Here is a 15,972-nt window from a genome sequence, read left to right as displayed (position 1 = left end):
GACCTCTGTGATTGCCAACAATGGTTTTGCCACCAAGTACTAAGTCATGTTTTGCAGAGGGGTCAAATACTTATTTCCCTCATTAAAATGCAAATCAATTCATAAAATTTTTGACATGCGTTTTTCTAGATTTTGTTGTTTTTATTCTCTCACTGTTCAAATAAACCTACCATTAAAATTATAGACTGATAACTTCTTTGTCAGTGGGCAAACGTACAAAATCAGCAGGGGATCAAATACTTTTTTCCCTCGCTATATCCACCAATGGCTCATGGCTACTGATAGCAATGAATACCAGATCATTGTTCATTTCAGCAGAAAAACAACCGCGACTTGCCCCGAATTAGCTCAAGCGAAATTAAAACAGCTTTGCGGAATATAATGCTGCTGGCGTTTTATTGAATTCCAGCAGTTAAACCTGAAACCGGCAGTTTACAATAGAAAGAAGCCCAGCCAAGCCAAACACCATTGATTGTGCCCTGAGAGCCACATTATTGCCAAACCCACAAATCGTCCCTCCATTCCATACTGGCCTTGACAGTAGCTGCGTACAAACACAAAAACCCGACCACCCTGTCATTGTAACTACAGCAACCTTCCTAAATAACAACCCAATCACAATCGGAACAAACATTTCAAAATATGATGGGTTGCACTTCCCCTAAGTGCCTGATACACTCATCACCTTTGCATAAATGGTAAATTTGGCGAGACTGAATATGCAGCCTTTAAGAAATATTGTATTTTGCCAAAATGTGACCTCGATTGTGCCTCAGGAGGCAAGTCATAAGACAAAGAATCAATTCGGAACTTTCATTAGAAAAATACCCACAGTAGTGGCTTTCACAGAAATACTTCTGAGACAGCTTCAAGTAACCTCTAAGTCACACAGCAGTGGACACCACCACTTTACCACCTACTCTGCTACAGAAGGAAATGTTCACTGCATGTCAGAGCAACCGATATTTTAAATTCTGAGACCTGACAATTACCCATATTCAATTATGAAAACAATTTTCCGTGATAAAAATTTTGAGTGCATTAATTAGTGAGATCAACAACAGACTGCTCTTGACAAACCGGTTTAATCACAGGGGTCCGCTGCCTGGATTCTAACTCAGGATCTCACTGTTGCCAGTTCAGCGCTGTGACCTCTCTGCCACCCGTCCACCTCAAAAAGCCCATCTCTTTAATTGTTGGCGTTGGATACTTGCCCACAACTCTGCCCCAGCACAAAGCTCACCATCCAATCCACAAAGGTCACGGATACGCCCAGCGCTCTCTCACCTTTTTTCTGCTGCTCTCATTTTTCACTCTCATTCCACTAACATGACACGCATTTTGAGATCCAAGTGGTGTAATGATAATATGGATCCCATTGTACTTATGCTCACACCATTAACTTCGTTGGCAAAGTAGCCCTGCTTCAACCGTTGACCCGCAAATGCGACACGTTCACGAGCACATCTTGCCTGCCACATGTCATTACCGTCAAGCGCGCACAGCCCACGCAAGCACAGCTGTTGCCTGCGCATCACATAGCGCTACCGCTCATCGCGATGTTCCGCACACTCCTTGCGGACATGTACGAAGCATCAATCAAGGTGGAGCAAAAAGCTGCCTTCGTCAAGTCCAGCTTTCTGTTGAAGCAAGCCAGACTGTAGGGGTTCCTGGTAAGGGGGTTCACAACCCAGGTCTCTGGATCTCTGGGGGGGGGGGGGGGCACAGATATCATTCGCGAATTTGTAAAGGAGTGGTGGTGCAGCAGTCAGTGCACTGTGCAAGGAATCCACCCAAGCTGAGTTTGATTCACTGACCACGGCTAATGTCGGCAGAGTGGGATATCTTACCCAGTCATGGAAACTCCCTCACCTCATCCCCTTCACCAACCCATACTGACCAGCATGGCGAAGTATGGCAAACAAACCCAACACTATGGGAGGGGGGTCTTCATCCTGCAGTGGATTACTAAAAGGTTAATAATAGAGGGTTTTTTTTAGGTTAGATCCCGTAAATATATAAATGTGTCGTTAAAACCTGCCACCACCCGACACAGCCAACTAGTAAGGGTTGTCACGTAAACAGAACATGCCAATTCGTCACTAGTACAGCACACCGGTGTGTTGGAGAGCCAAGCCACAACATTTACAATCTGAGCACGACGTTTCGCCAGTAATTACAACGAGTGTCATATTACATTCATAATACGCAAAATCTGTTTAACTTTTCTTAATAAACATGAAATGGATTTTAAATTTGTATCGGGCCCCTCTGGATATTGGGCCCTGGATAAATGTCCTGTTACACCCCCCCTAAATCTGGCCCTGCTCCCGAGATGGCAAACGACAACCGCTGGCCGAATCCCTGCTGTTTCTGACGATGTTCGGCCTGGAGCGTGCATCGTGCTGCTGCACCCACCAGGCTTACGTGAGCTAAAGCAAAGACGTACAAGTTAGGTGTGTTGAGTACATCACGCTACTCCTTCCGGGCGTGCTGCTGGTCTGTTTGCCGAAGAGACATTGCGGTGGGAAAGCGGCTCTTGAGATTGTGGCGATGATGGTGAGTGGGCACCAAAGGGGCCGTCCATAAATGACGTCACGCGATTTTGGACAATTTTTGACCCCCCCCCCACCTCCTCGTCACACGGCGTCACAAAAAGTCAGACCCCCCCCCCCTCCTCAAATAAAACATGCTTCAAATCGCTTTAGACTATTGTCATTGTAGCGCGTATTTAACGTGGCGCTGCACTCTGATGTTGTAGGAGTGTTGTTATAACAATTAGCGTTGTTATAACAATTCTATGTTTTATTTCGATTTATTACTTTATTCTCATTCTACGTGACTTTACCGAAAGAACCAAAGAAGATTAATTCTATGTTTATTTAAAGTTGCGCATTTTGATGTGACGTCACATTTCTCAAACCCTCCCTCCCCTCGTCACACATCGTCACAAATGTTTGACCCCCCCCGCCCCCAGGTGCGTGACGTCAACCACTGGGGCTCATGAGCGTTACGGCACAGTTGCTCCATAGCCAGTGATATCCGAGCATTAATTGACTTTGTTAGCAGGCTTTCACATGTTGTCAAGGCTTAATGTGTAACTAAATATTGTACGCGTCGTTGGTAGACTGGTGTAGATGGCGTGTCACTAGCAGCCAGAACCACAGCCAGATGTCGACTGGATGTGTTGTGTCGACTGCGAACATTTTCCAGGTCACTGACCAAGACAGATCTGTCTGAAATTAAAGCCTGCATGTTGTGCAATGTCATAATATTAACTAGCATCACGCTTGTTTACCCAGGAGAGCCGAACTGAGGCTCGTGACTCTTTCTCACGAGCGTCCTGACAACTTTTCATTGAAGGGGCAATGGTTGTCGTGTATGTTTAAATCGATTAATTGTGGGATGTGTGGGGGGGGGGGTCTTTCAAATTTGACACGTTTGTACATCACAGAATCTTTGACGTCCACTGTGAAGAAGACGGCGTGCATTTTCATGTTTAATACACCCGCGGTGTTAATAAGGAGAGGGGGAGGGGAATGCTGGATTCGAATCATGTACTTCTGCAAACAAGGGGTGGGAATGCACTACCACTCGCCCCGTCACCACCCAAATAAATGCAAATGCATCCAATTATCCTGGCAACACATAATACATTTCCGGCGGCAGCTCTACATCGAGTTCATTATTCTGCGTCCAATTACAAATTCTAAATGCACTCATTAAAAACATGATCTATAGTCGACGGTACAGGGAGTGAAAATAGTTGTAAGCAGAGGCTCTGCAGGATGAGAGTTGGGAAGACTGGAATTGGCTCTGGAATGACAGGAACGATATCCCTTGAACGACAAGGCTCTATAATGAGCCACATTCTAGAGCGGAACAAGCCAAGTGGCCTCAGCTGGCCCTTAAGCACGGAATGCCGCCCACCACCGACTGTTCAGAGTTTTTCGCTTGCGCTTCTTACACTTGACCCTCTGTAGCTGTCTTCGTTCTGGTGGAGTCAAAATCAATAGTTCCTAACAAGTAATCGCATTCATAGCGATTGCCGCAGGAGGCGATGATTTCCTAGAGGTTATGTAATCGTAAGGAACATAACATAGCCTCCATGTTTACCGCTGTGCGCAAAGACGGTGGTATGTACGCACACACGTGCTTTCCAAATATCACAAATTACACAGAAATGTCACCTCCAAACAAAATGCAGAGCGCTACTCTGCATTTAATGTTGCCTTCATTGACTTCATGAACAAATTGAAATCCATTTGAGGCCAAAAGTATTTTTTTCTGGTAAAAAAACTAATGTCAGCCCAAGGTTAAGTCGCAGAAAAGGAGCCATTAATCAGTGCCGCTCTGGTACTTCAAGGCAGATTCCAGGCATAGTCGTCAAGGAATTGACCGGCACATTGTGCAATCGGAATGTATTATTAACAATTGTCCATGTGTACCTTGTGCAAACAATCATGCCAATCAGTCGCACGCGCAGCACCTTAATTAAAGTCAAACCTCGGCAGATTCTGCTTACTCACAGCCATTGTCAAAAATATTTTCGAGGGTTGAGGACATCATTTACGGTTTCACGTGCTCTCTCATTTGCGTTTGGTGAAGAATAAATGAGGTTCAATTGAAGCGGTTCTGTTAAACGAATCAGTACCTAATGGAGAAAGTGGTCCTTGTTTGACAATGGTATTTAAAGAAAGTTAGTAATTGTGCCTCCTGTATATAGTTTCTCCCCGCGTGTATTTTGATTGTTCTGTCAGATCCGTTTCTCCACTCTTGCGTCCTGCAGCGGCACATCGAGCACTCTGAACGTTTACATGCCTCTCCCACACTTCCATCAATTCTGTAATGTTTGGCTGGTTTAATTTTAAGGGGTTTATTTTGTATAAGAGAGGAAACCGGGGGTACCTGGTGAAAAACCGACATATATCAAAGTGACAACATTCAGAGGTCCACACAGATGGGCACGCAGCCCCACGTGTTGTACGGCCATCTCCTGGCCATGCTGCAAGCACCGAAGGTTTTAGAGTTTAACAAGTCTGCACCATTCTACCAACCGTTGCCTCCAAAGCGCGAGATCAGAGGAGTGCGCCACTCTGTCTGGCGACAAAAATGTACCTGGACCCGCATCGACAAGCTGAATCCATTTTTTTTAATTATATTATATATAAAAGAAAACCAAAGCGGTAAATATAATATAATTTACCATATTAACATTCCAAGTTTCTTATAACTGAATATAACACGGGAATGCGTTTCTCTTGAAGGCATGGATCGTGAATCTGGAGGAAATGTATATGTGTATGTCTGAGGGAGGAACCTGGCCAATGGAGGGGAACTTGTTTCTGGAAAAGCTGTGCCCACACACAGAAGGAGCCCTTCTCAACCTTGGAAAATGGGAAAAGGGATTTCATGACAAACGCGTGCAAAGCCTTAAAACATTTTAACGCTTGCACGATACGTCGTGAAGCCCCCCGAGAACGATTGTTTTAAGGGCGCTTTATACATTTAAATTCGTATTCTTTACCAGAACTGTTTTTCTTGAAAGGAAATTTGTTGAATTACGAATGCACGTAAATGGTCTTGATGGATGCATAATAAAAACTAAAGTTCTGTTTGTTTTGCTTGGGCCGAAAATACACAAAGGGGAGAATAAAAAAAAATTCACATGCATATTCAAACTGTACTCCCATAAGCTGACAGGAAGCTATTGCATGTATAATTTACTTTGACTGTTTACCAGGCTGAGCTAAGAATACTGCCAACTGGCAAACACGCTCGTTCCACAGATGGTACAAAAGAGATCCCTGTTGCCAAATAATAATTTAGAAAAATACTCGGACAAATAAAATGTATGAAAGTAAACAAATGTCGTAAACAATATCCATTATACTCTTTGGTTCTTTCGGTAAAGTCACGTAGGTAGAAATAAAACAAGATAAATAACGACGTTTCGAACGCAACACAAGCGCCCGTCATCAGGTGAAAATCGCGATAGTCACGATGTCTGTTGCCAGCAGCAACGATATCTGCTGCCTTGTGAAGAGCTTCTCCCCTTTGTGTATTTTATTTCTACCTACATGATTTTACCGAAAGAACCAAAGAGTATGGATTCCTGCAGTCGCGAAAGCTTTAAATCAAGATTAAATATCCATTATACGTTATAAATCGCAAGTATATTTTTTCTAAATGGAAAAAAATACAAAGGCACGTGAATAAAACCACAAAACGTGGCAAGGGCACACAATATTTACATTGTTATCAAACTTATTTGATTCGTGTGAAAATAAACGAATATGTGGCATTATATTCGGCACAAATACAATACAAATATATATTTAAAACAACTAACAAACATCCGTAGTATGGGAAGTCAAGTCACGTGGGACTGATGACCACATCAACCCCGCCGCCCCCCTCCAGGGCCCTGCTGTTGAAACACAACTCGTGTTTGACAAATATCGACATGCAGTAAGCGTGTCATTTAAATTTGGTCAATGTATTACTTTGTTAAATGAAAAGTAAATACTTTGAGTGAGGTTTATATTTAACTTCTGCTGCTGGTGCTCTTTGTTTGAAAATAATCATAAGTTTAAACGTGGGAACGCAATGTTTGATGTAACAGGCGGCACTTACGAAAGCACATTCACACTCGCTCTCTCCCCAGCCGCCAATTGACAAAAAGGGTCAACATATATCACTGCAATGTTTAGCTCGACTTTTAACAGTTGTTTAAAACTTCCTATGCCCCCCCTGCGTTTTCTCATAATTTCAAATTTCAATATAAAGTGGGAAAGAGATAAATTAATGAATTCCTCTTTGTTCTTCCATTTGTGGACCATCTTGGAAAATAATTATAATTTCCCTGACATTACTGTACATTGCTTTATATTGAATTATCGCATCAAATATATAAAAAAACACAACGTGAAACTTCGCAATATTGATAGCTTCACTTTACGCATAAAATATGTATACCAGTCCATCCATTACGATCTTCGTGTCGGGTTTGAAAACTCACAGATACGTAAAGCCTTTGGTAAATGCAAATGCCTGCGATGAACGAATTCTTGTTTAACAATACACGAATAATACACGCAACACCAGAACAATTTTAATATCAGCCCATATGGCAAGCCAAGCATTGATTGTGTGATGAATCGCAGCGGCTTCTTAGCATTCCGTTGCGAAGCAGACCGAAGCGCTGACTTCATTCCCAATTGGTTTGCATCAAAAAGCCGGCACTACCAACATATGCGGCTGGTGCACTCGGACACGACTGAGCAAATATGTCTGGATTCAACAGCTGCACGGAGCTGAATGGCGGCTGCCTCTTCAGATACGTCGTCGACCGAGAAAGCCGTGGCTAAGCGGCAGCACGGCCGGCCATTCGAGCAAGTGAACTCGCGTTCATCGCGTTGAAGATGTTTCATCGCGAGTTTAAATTATGACCGAGACCAAACGACCTTTACGTGAGCCGCTCGTTGTCACGTTTCGCTAAATTGCGGAACTTGCATGACTTGTCTTTGAATGCATGAGTACGTGCTGCTTTTTTTCTGAGCTGGGTTACAGATGGGATATTTCTGAAGGTGGTATATTTGTTTCTTCATTCATTCATAAGTTTATATAGCACACTGCGTAACTGAGATGCAGCGTTTTGGTCGAAGGAGCCATCTTCTGCGGGTGGACAGAGAACAGTCCGTGGCAGTGCTAACCATTATTAGAAACCCAGCAGTAATTGTGAAGAAGTGATGATGGACATCGGTTAAGAATAACGGTGGAGTGGCAGCCTAGGAATGAAACGCATCTGAGAGGACGTATAGTGAAGAGATGGAATGATGAAATCAGCTCATGTGCAGGGGCTGGGTGGATTATTACATTGCAGGATTGGAAACGATAGCAGCAACTTGCGTAATGATGATAATGACAGTCACAAATGAGACAACTGAGGCCATCGAAATACAAACATTTTTAATCTCAAAATTGAATTAGCATTGTTGGGGTGGTATATTCAAGTCAGTCCACAATCTACTGTCGATTACTGTCATAAAAATCCCACTCACATGTGGCATATAAATGGCGGAAATGAAACATTAATTAAATTGCAGGAATATTTTGTAAGGCAAATATTGTTTTATTGCAGAGAAACACATTTCATTGCCCATCACTGGTCTGTAAGCACAGCAGCCACAAAACTGCATGACAGAAAGAGCTCAGAATTCATTATTGAGTGGACAAGCCCTCTGTACCGTGGGACAAACGAGCCAAAGTTACTCTCAGTCGGGCTGACGAGACGACCCTAATTACAACTCTGCCCACAATAACCCAAAGAGGTCAAGTACAGAAATCAATCAATACCTCTCATTTTCATTTGCGCGGAACTATAATTTTCCTTCTGCTGCCCGTCTAAATATATACTGCTTTGCGGCGTATCTCCCGTTCAAACCAAGAGCACTTGGACAAAACTTTGATTTGTGAGCAATTCTTTTCTCCGGCCTCATTTGTAATTCCTGTATTGATATTTGTTCTCTCTCTCCTGCTAACATAATCGGAGTCCTTGGGCTGCCAGTTGCTCACACTCCTCTCTCGCACCCGGGCAAGTGGCAACAGAGCCGCGACGTCGCGAACAAGCAGCGTGGGGGTCGCCGTGATGTGTTTGCGTGACCCTGCCAAGCCTGGATGACACTGCCGTAACTCTGCGCACAACTGGTCGCCGTTAATTGGTCTGAGGAATGAGACCCGTCGCTATTCACAGGGCGTGACAGAGAGCGGCAGAACGATGGGCCTCAAGTAAAAAAAAAGCGATGTTTTACTCTGCCTACATTTTAAACACGTTGAATATTGAAAGGAAACATATCGCTCTTCAACTATCAAGCCACGTTGTGGTAGCGAGTTAACAACCCCACGGCAATATATTACAGCTGGCCAACTTCCAAACTGGCTGCCTGAAAGCAGATTTTACACTTAAATTGCCACATGAAGTTTCCATAATTAGGTCTTATATTTAGCACGTCAAGTAGTATGCTTTGATGAATATTGCAGCAGGTCAGTTAGAAGGAGCTATTATCGTTGTACAAGTGGTTTGCCAATTATAAAGACGTACTTGACCTGGAGAACTAAACATTATGCCCCTTAAGGGCTGCTTTCATGTTGCCTGCAATTTGCCGCGAAGTTGAATTTAAACGACATTGTGACTGCACAAATAACCAATATCATTTTTTTATGAACCACTGTATACGGTTGCCTTGTGTTTTTCACTCAAATCAATATTTAACACTCGTTTTGACTCTCCCATTTATTTATTTATCATGTTCACTGCCGCGTGACTGTGTGCAGGGTTGGTCGTGCGAATCAAGCGGATTAACGCCCGCCTCTGCCTTCTCTCCGGCTTCGTTGGGCTCCTACAATTGGATGTTTACCGAAGCTGCGCGCGACTCCGACGCAGGCCAACAGCAATGATTAGCTCATGATTATTTTTTTGTGGCACCTGCACTATATCCCAAGCACACCATTAAGAAAAACAAGCACTCGTTATCAATACAAAAGGGGATTAAGGTCTGAGCTGTCACAGCTGTGTAGACACACGCTCGTGCGAGATTGTCCCATCAAAAATGAGGGCCAACACCAGGAATGGAATGCTCGCGTTCTCACACCATGTATGTTGTCCGCTACTCTGGATGGAGTGGAGTTGTGGGGTAGTGTTTCGCAAATTGTGCTATAAAATTGGCTATCCGGGATTGATTCCCGGACATGGCTATCATCGGTGGCTCGTGACATTTGAATCTGTGCCCACCCCCCCCTGCCAAAATTCCCAATCAACCCACACTCACGAATGTGGTGAGGTATTGTCAAACAATACCTATGACCCACTCCGATGTGTTTTGGGGTTGTATAGTGTGTGGTGCGGCATGACGCCCGACATTTCGCTCCACGTGCTGAGAGCGTCTTCGGGAATTTCATCAGGAACTGAAGTTCCCAGAACATCAGGCAAAAAACGTCGGACATTACGCCGAAAAAACACGCGGTACAACGTGGAAACACATCGGAGAGCTACACATCACTACCGTGATAACCTGTGCAGTAGTACCCTTACAACTGTCCAGCAGTGGATCCAAAAAGGGCTGCGAATTGGATAATGGACAGCGCTGCAAATGGCTCACACTGTGGTGGAGTTCATCTTTGCTCATCACCCAACTCTCCACAATCAACTTGCAAATTGGAGTCTGAAAATTCAACCGATGTGTTGGCCGCCTGTCACGGAAACATTGGACTGTGTCCATGTCTGTACACATTGAGGTTTCTTTCATCCAAACTCCGCTCATGAGCACACATTACATGCAACCACACACGTGCACAGACCGACTCGGCACCCAATGTGTCCACTCACCTCTTCACTCACCACTTCTTCCTTCTTCAAAGCTGGTGAAACAAACACACATGCGCCCACGTGCGACGTGTTAATTTCATTTATTAAATGCTGTAACCCCGTATCAGCGTATACGTCCATACGCGCGTTGCGTTCGCACATGTGAAATCAATTGCTCAGTCTGCACGCAAATAAACAACGAGCTGCACTAAGTTTCCAAAATGAAACCAACAACACTGCCAAGTGAGCTTCAAACCACCACTCCACTGGCACATGTATACATACATACACACATTACTACTACAATGAGCCAAGAATGTCTGTTTGTGTGTAATGTGCGTGACGTCACTCCACATGCTGCACGCCCCCATCATTAATATTCATGAGCGGGTGGATTTTTACACTCACGCATAAGGTCGAGCCAAAAGACATTTTTTTAAGCAAATTCGCTTTCAGTTTCACGTTTCTTTATTGAAAGGGAATTCTAATAAATAATCATACGCAGCAACAAATAGGATTTGGTGTAAATATTGACTTAAAGCTCTTGTGACTGCAGGAATTCATATTCTTTGGGTCTTTCAGTAAAGTCACATAAATAGGTTCATTATTTTCTTTGAACCTATCTACGTGAGTTTACCGAAAGATCCAAAGAATATGGATTTGGTGTCTTTATTTATTTCTTCAGCACTTAAGACAAAAGGTAAGTCTAATGTATGCTTTTACATTATGGTAAAATAGACATTTCTCAGTGATTTTCCAGATATTGTATCGAATTCCAATTTATTTCAACCCCAGCGAACGAAAGCAGAAGAGAATAAAGTATCAGAGCAGTGAATTTGAACAAATTGAAGGTCAGTTATATACAGTGATACAGTGACATGAAGTGAGGTGTTTTATGGCATAGTTTTGTGCAAGAATCACTGCCATTAATACAGTGCTACAGTGAACTGCAGTGAAGTGTTTTAGGACTTCGTTTTGTGCCAATTCACGGCCATTAATACAGTGCTACAGTGAACTTGCAGTGAAGTGTTTGACGACAATGTTTTGTGCAAGATTCACTGCCATTACATTTACACGAGATACTGTACAATTATTACTCTGCTCCAATTTTTCGTAAATATTACAGCTTCCGTCCTAGGACAGGCAAACAAGCTCGTGGCAACATAATCAGAAATCCTTTCTTGCATTGATTGAGAGCCTCTCCACACCATGTCAATCGGTGAGGGGAGGAGGGGGTTCACCATATTTCACCACGCTAGGCAATGCCGGTTGGTGAAAGGGTTGTGGAGGCGGAGGAGGTGAGGTCCGGTTGTGATATCACTCGCCACGCGCACATCTCCGATTATCACGGTTCGCTACGTAAGATGCGAAAGAAGTTCGACATACATCATTGTTCTTCACTAATTTCCAGAGGGGGGTGGGCCACTTTCGCCGAGAGAGACATCAGTGTGAGGGCCGCCACACATTGTAAACCATCGGGGGTTTGACAGTAGCAAGATGATGATGATGGTGGGGGGGGGGTGGTGTCACGCGTTGTATATTGTCGGGGACCGCATGCCCAGGGGCCGCACTAAATGCCACCAGGGGCCGCCAGTGGCCCATGGGCCTTGCAATAAAGAACACGGGCATGACGACTTACTTTATCCGTGGCCTATATTTGAACTTGGGTCGTCGGGTTTACAGCGCAGCGCGCTAACCACTGTGCCACCGATCAACACCAAGCAAGCGATACGGCCAACATAGTCGCCACAATAGCAGTAGAGTAGTATTGCTGACATACGCCACTGTTAATCCCAGGGCTTGAATGTCGTCGCGTCTGAACAATAGCGCATCTAACAACAGTGTCACGGCTCTTCACAATGAAACACACTCCGCAATAGCGATTACAACTCGAGCAGCGTGGAGCAGATTTCGTACAAGTTGCCTTAATTACAAGTGCCCACGCCAGGTACATTAGATCAATGCTCCGTATTAGATTAATGTGCCCGATTAAACATCACGTGTGTTGCTTTCTCAGAGCACAGCCGTGCAGAATGACCTTATTTAAAGGGAAGGGTGGGAGGGCATTAAATAAGCTCCAACGGGGGAGAGGGCACTGTCAATGTTATACGAACTTTAGACAAACGTCAAACGCTGAACCGAATTAGTAACGATACAATCTGTTTTTTTTTTCCCCGATCGTAATTCCTGCTCTGCCTCTCACCCCCAAATGTAGGATACGAGGGAAGGCTGTAAGCTTCGACTGTCGTCGCTTAGTTGTCACTGGTGTTCAATATTGTTACCAACAATATTTGATTTGGCAAGACGAATGTGGAGTGGGGGGTGGGGATGGCAGCCTTTAGTAAGGGGGGGGGGAGCCATCTCCAAGCCCTCGGGGAACTCGGTAGGGACCGTGCCACCTCTGTTGAGTGTCAACTGGAGTCAGTCAGTGGTGTTTGTCAACTACAGTTCTCCACCACGGTCCAACGTTTTGTGATGAACTAACGTCGCTATCCACAACTGCTTTTTTTGCCTTTAGATTGTTGTCCTTCCCCCGCACCTCCGATTAGCGCGGTTATGCTACGTACGGTACGAAAGAAGTTCAACATACACACAGTTCAAACACCCACGAGGTTCGCATTTAGGTTGACGTGGGCATAGACATGTAGCGTGGTGAGTGGTACACATGATACAATGTTGGAGTCTACCCAACTGTAGATTGTGAGTTGCGGTTACTGGAGGCACGGACGCGTGATTCTCAGTGGAAATGGTTTTGGTGGGACTCCTGTTATCTGTGACCCCGTTACCCGGGCAGGTTAAGCCAACGCACACTGCACGCACCCGAATGTTGGTAATCACGGCCATGCGAGTAGCGCGTTGTATAGCGGCGGCCTGAGGATGATGAGGATGAGCGAGTGGCTTGGAACGTGCGCTGCGGGATAATAGATGGAGACTCACCCAGCCGACTGAAACTTTCCGACAGTGTGCGCCGTAGTTTCTTCATTTTGCTCATATTTTCTGTACCCACCACCGTCCCACCGACACTGTCAAAAGGGGGGGGGGGGGACAACAACACAAACGCGCCAATGTAATTAACAAACAAGTAATCACGCGTACACAAGATATAAAGATCCCCACCGTATAGCCTGAATAGACGTTTGGGGCAAGTGCTGTTAGCATGAAGGCATACACGGGCACACGAGGGGGTGGGTGGCCAGCACCACACCGGGCCGCCTTTGTCTCTCTCTCGTTGCGATGTTTATATACCGTACCAAGTACTCATTTGAGGCTGACCCCACCTAGGGGAGGCCCACAACCGGTTCAGATAATCGTCGCTGGTGTTGCCTGTGAGCAGGAATTAAACTCGCGTCGCCGGGTTCGTAGCGCACACAGCTCGCTAACCGCTCCACTAGCACACAAAGTCTTTGAGATCCAAATATGCACTGTACTTCCACGAATGGAAGAAAAAAACATACGTATAAATTTAATTAAATGACCAACACAGGAGCAAATGCGTGCCTGTATTGTTACTAAGCGATCTCTCCGCACGGCTGTCTTTAGCAAGAGACGCGGGTGGGTGCACTGCGCCTCTGCGATACTGACCGCTCTGGGTTGCGCTGGGAAGCAGACGCGAAGAGGCTCTTCTTTTCGCTGCTCCTCCCTCCTCCTCCTTCCTCCTCCTCCCTCCTTCCTCCTCCTCTCTTTCTCTCTTCCTTCTCCTCCCCTTGCTCCGCTTCCTCCTCCTGCGGCTGGGTCTGCGCGTCGATGTCGCCCGCTCCTCGCAGCGCTAAGATCGCCCCATCTTCGGGAACGCCTCGGAAATTAAAATCGTTGCCTGGCTCGGGTTTGGAAATCGACTGCTGGCGCACCTCCCTTCCAGCATCTCCTATCTAACCCGCCAACCTCGCAGAACTCGTATGCGTAAAATACGTGCGCACACACACATACACAGAGAGAGATAAGCACGCGCAGAGAGAGAGAGACAACGATCAGGCGAGCAGCGATCCTCTATAGTTTGAGGCGCTCTCCAGCCCGGGCACACGGGGCGGAAATGACACGGGCCACTGACTCACTCCGTGTGGCTGCGAGCGCGCAGAGTAGCAGTGCCTGCCTGCAGAGAGGGGCGGCAGTCTCTCTGAGCCAGTTCTCTCTCCCCCCTCCTCCTTCTCTCTCTCTCTCAAGCCAGGCCAGAGCCGGTCCATAGCAGCGCTAGCCAGCACACGTGCGGCCAGCACACTCATAGCCCAATCGTCATCATCATGACCACCACCACCATCATCATCATTGCCAGCATCATCTTCATCCGTGCTCGCTCGTGGCAGCGCGCGCACACACTCATGCAGGTCAACGTTGTTCGTATACGTGTCCAGAGTTCACGCTTAGTTCAATAATACAAAGATAAATTACGACGACGATGATTAATAATAATAACACGAATAATAACATACAGACCTTTGCAAATTAAAACACCGCTGTCGGTGGTCATAGAAGGTTGATTGACCATACTTCACCGTGCTGGTCAATGCGGGTTTGTCAGAGGGGGGTGTGTATAACGGTTCAGGGATATCACCCGGCGTTGATGTTCGCCGTGGTCAGGAATCGAAAGAGCCTAGTGCGCTAACGACTGCTCCACCGCTCCCCTTGTATTAAATAAACTGAGACAAATGACTAGCATGGGATACACGTTCCAATTAAGGGGTCTGATTGGTGCCGTGGCTGGCGCGCGGGGCATGAATCAGAATTAATCAATAAAAATATATTTCCAAACCCGGTTTGCGTGCTCTCAATTATCATACATATTCGCCATCTTCAGACATTGTTTTGATTTTTCTCCCAGGTCCTGCTTAAGGAGAGTCGCCTGCAATGTTAATCACTCGATGCGCGATGCACCCCGCGAATTCTTCAGCGCAGCGGCGACGGAGAAGTGAATTGCGCGCACGGCGACAAAGCGCGGCGCTCAGAGCGAGAGCACAGCGCCTCCCACGAGCCCCGCACACCTGTTTCCATTTACCCCACCCGGGTCTCGTGTACACGTGTATGTGTGCACGTGTGTGTGTGCAAGTGTGTGTGCACTGCTTCTGTGTGCGTGCACGTGTGTGTGTGTGCGTGTGTGCGTGTGTGCACGTGTGTGTGTGTGTGTGCACGTGTGTGTGTGTGCACGTGTGTGTGTGCACGTGTGTGTGTGCACGTGTGTGTGTGCGCACCTGTGTGTGTGCGTGCACGTGTGTTCGCGGCCTGTGTCTGGACGCGTATGTGTGTGCGGGGAGCGGTGGTGTAGCGGTTAGCGCTCCTCTAGGTCGACTCAGCCTCAAATGAGTACCTGGTGCGGTGTCAAAACATCGCCGCTGGGGAGACGAAGGCGGCCGGCGTGGTGTTGGCCACCCACCCCCTCGTGTGCTGTGCCGGCCTTCATAGGTGCTCGCTAACAGCACTTGCCCCAACAGTCTGTTAAGTCTAAACGGGGGCTATTTGTCTTGGCCTTTGCTTGAGTTATGCACGTCTGTGTCTGCGTGTGTGGTGACCCCTAGTGTGCCGTTCTTCATAGGTTCTCGCAAACAGCACTTTCCTTAACAGTCTGTTCAGGCTACACAGGGGGTCTTTGTCTTTGGGGGGAGCGGTGGCTGCGA

The 15,972-nt window shown here is 46.1% G+C and overlaps 1 protein-coding gene across 5 annotated transcripts in view; it reads right to left on the bottom strand.

Moving 5' to 3' along the window:
• The window catches only part of CDK14 (cyclin dependent kinase 14), a 135,459-nt gene extending 120,494 nt beyond the window's left edge, over nucleotides 1–14,965 (bottom strand). The window contains exons 1-3 of one of the 5 annotated variants that reach the window (XM_032951406.2): nucleotides 13,949–14,965; nucleotides 13,304–13,389; nucleotides 10,388–10,419 (exon numbers count right to left, since the gene is read on the bottom strand). In XM_032951406.2, the coding sequence (XP_032807297.1) occupies nucleotides 10,388–10,419; nucleotides 13,304–13,358 (87 nt within the window). In that variant the 5' untranslated portion in view covers nucleotides 13,359–13,389; nucleotides 13,949–14,965. Of the gene's footprint in view, nucleotides 1–10,387; nucleotides 10,420–13,303; nucleotides 13,390–13,535 lie in introns of all 5 variants that reach the window. The other 4 variants (XM_032951407.2, XM_032951409.2, XM_032951404.2 and 1 more) reach the window with 4 other exon arrangements.
• Between the last annotated feature and the right edge of the window lie 1,007 nt (nucleotides 14,966–15,972).

The sequence above is a fragment of the Petromyzon marinus genome, chromosome 10 (assembly GCF_048934315.1).
Source record: "Petromyzon marinus isolate PM22_M1 ecotype Great Lakes invasive population chromosome 10, UKy_Petmar_22M1.pri1.0, whole genome shotgun sequence".
Taxonomy (NCBI): Eukaryota; Metazoa; Chordata; class Hyperoartia; order Petromyzontiformes; family Petromyzontidae; genus Petromyzon; species Petromyzon marinus.
This window is presented reverse-complemented; position numbering and strand designations above follow the sequence as displayed.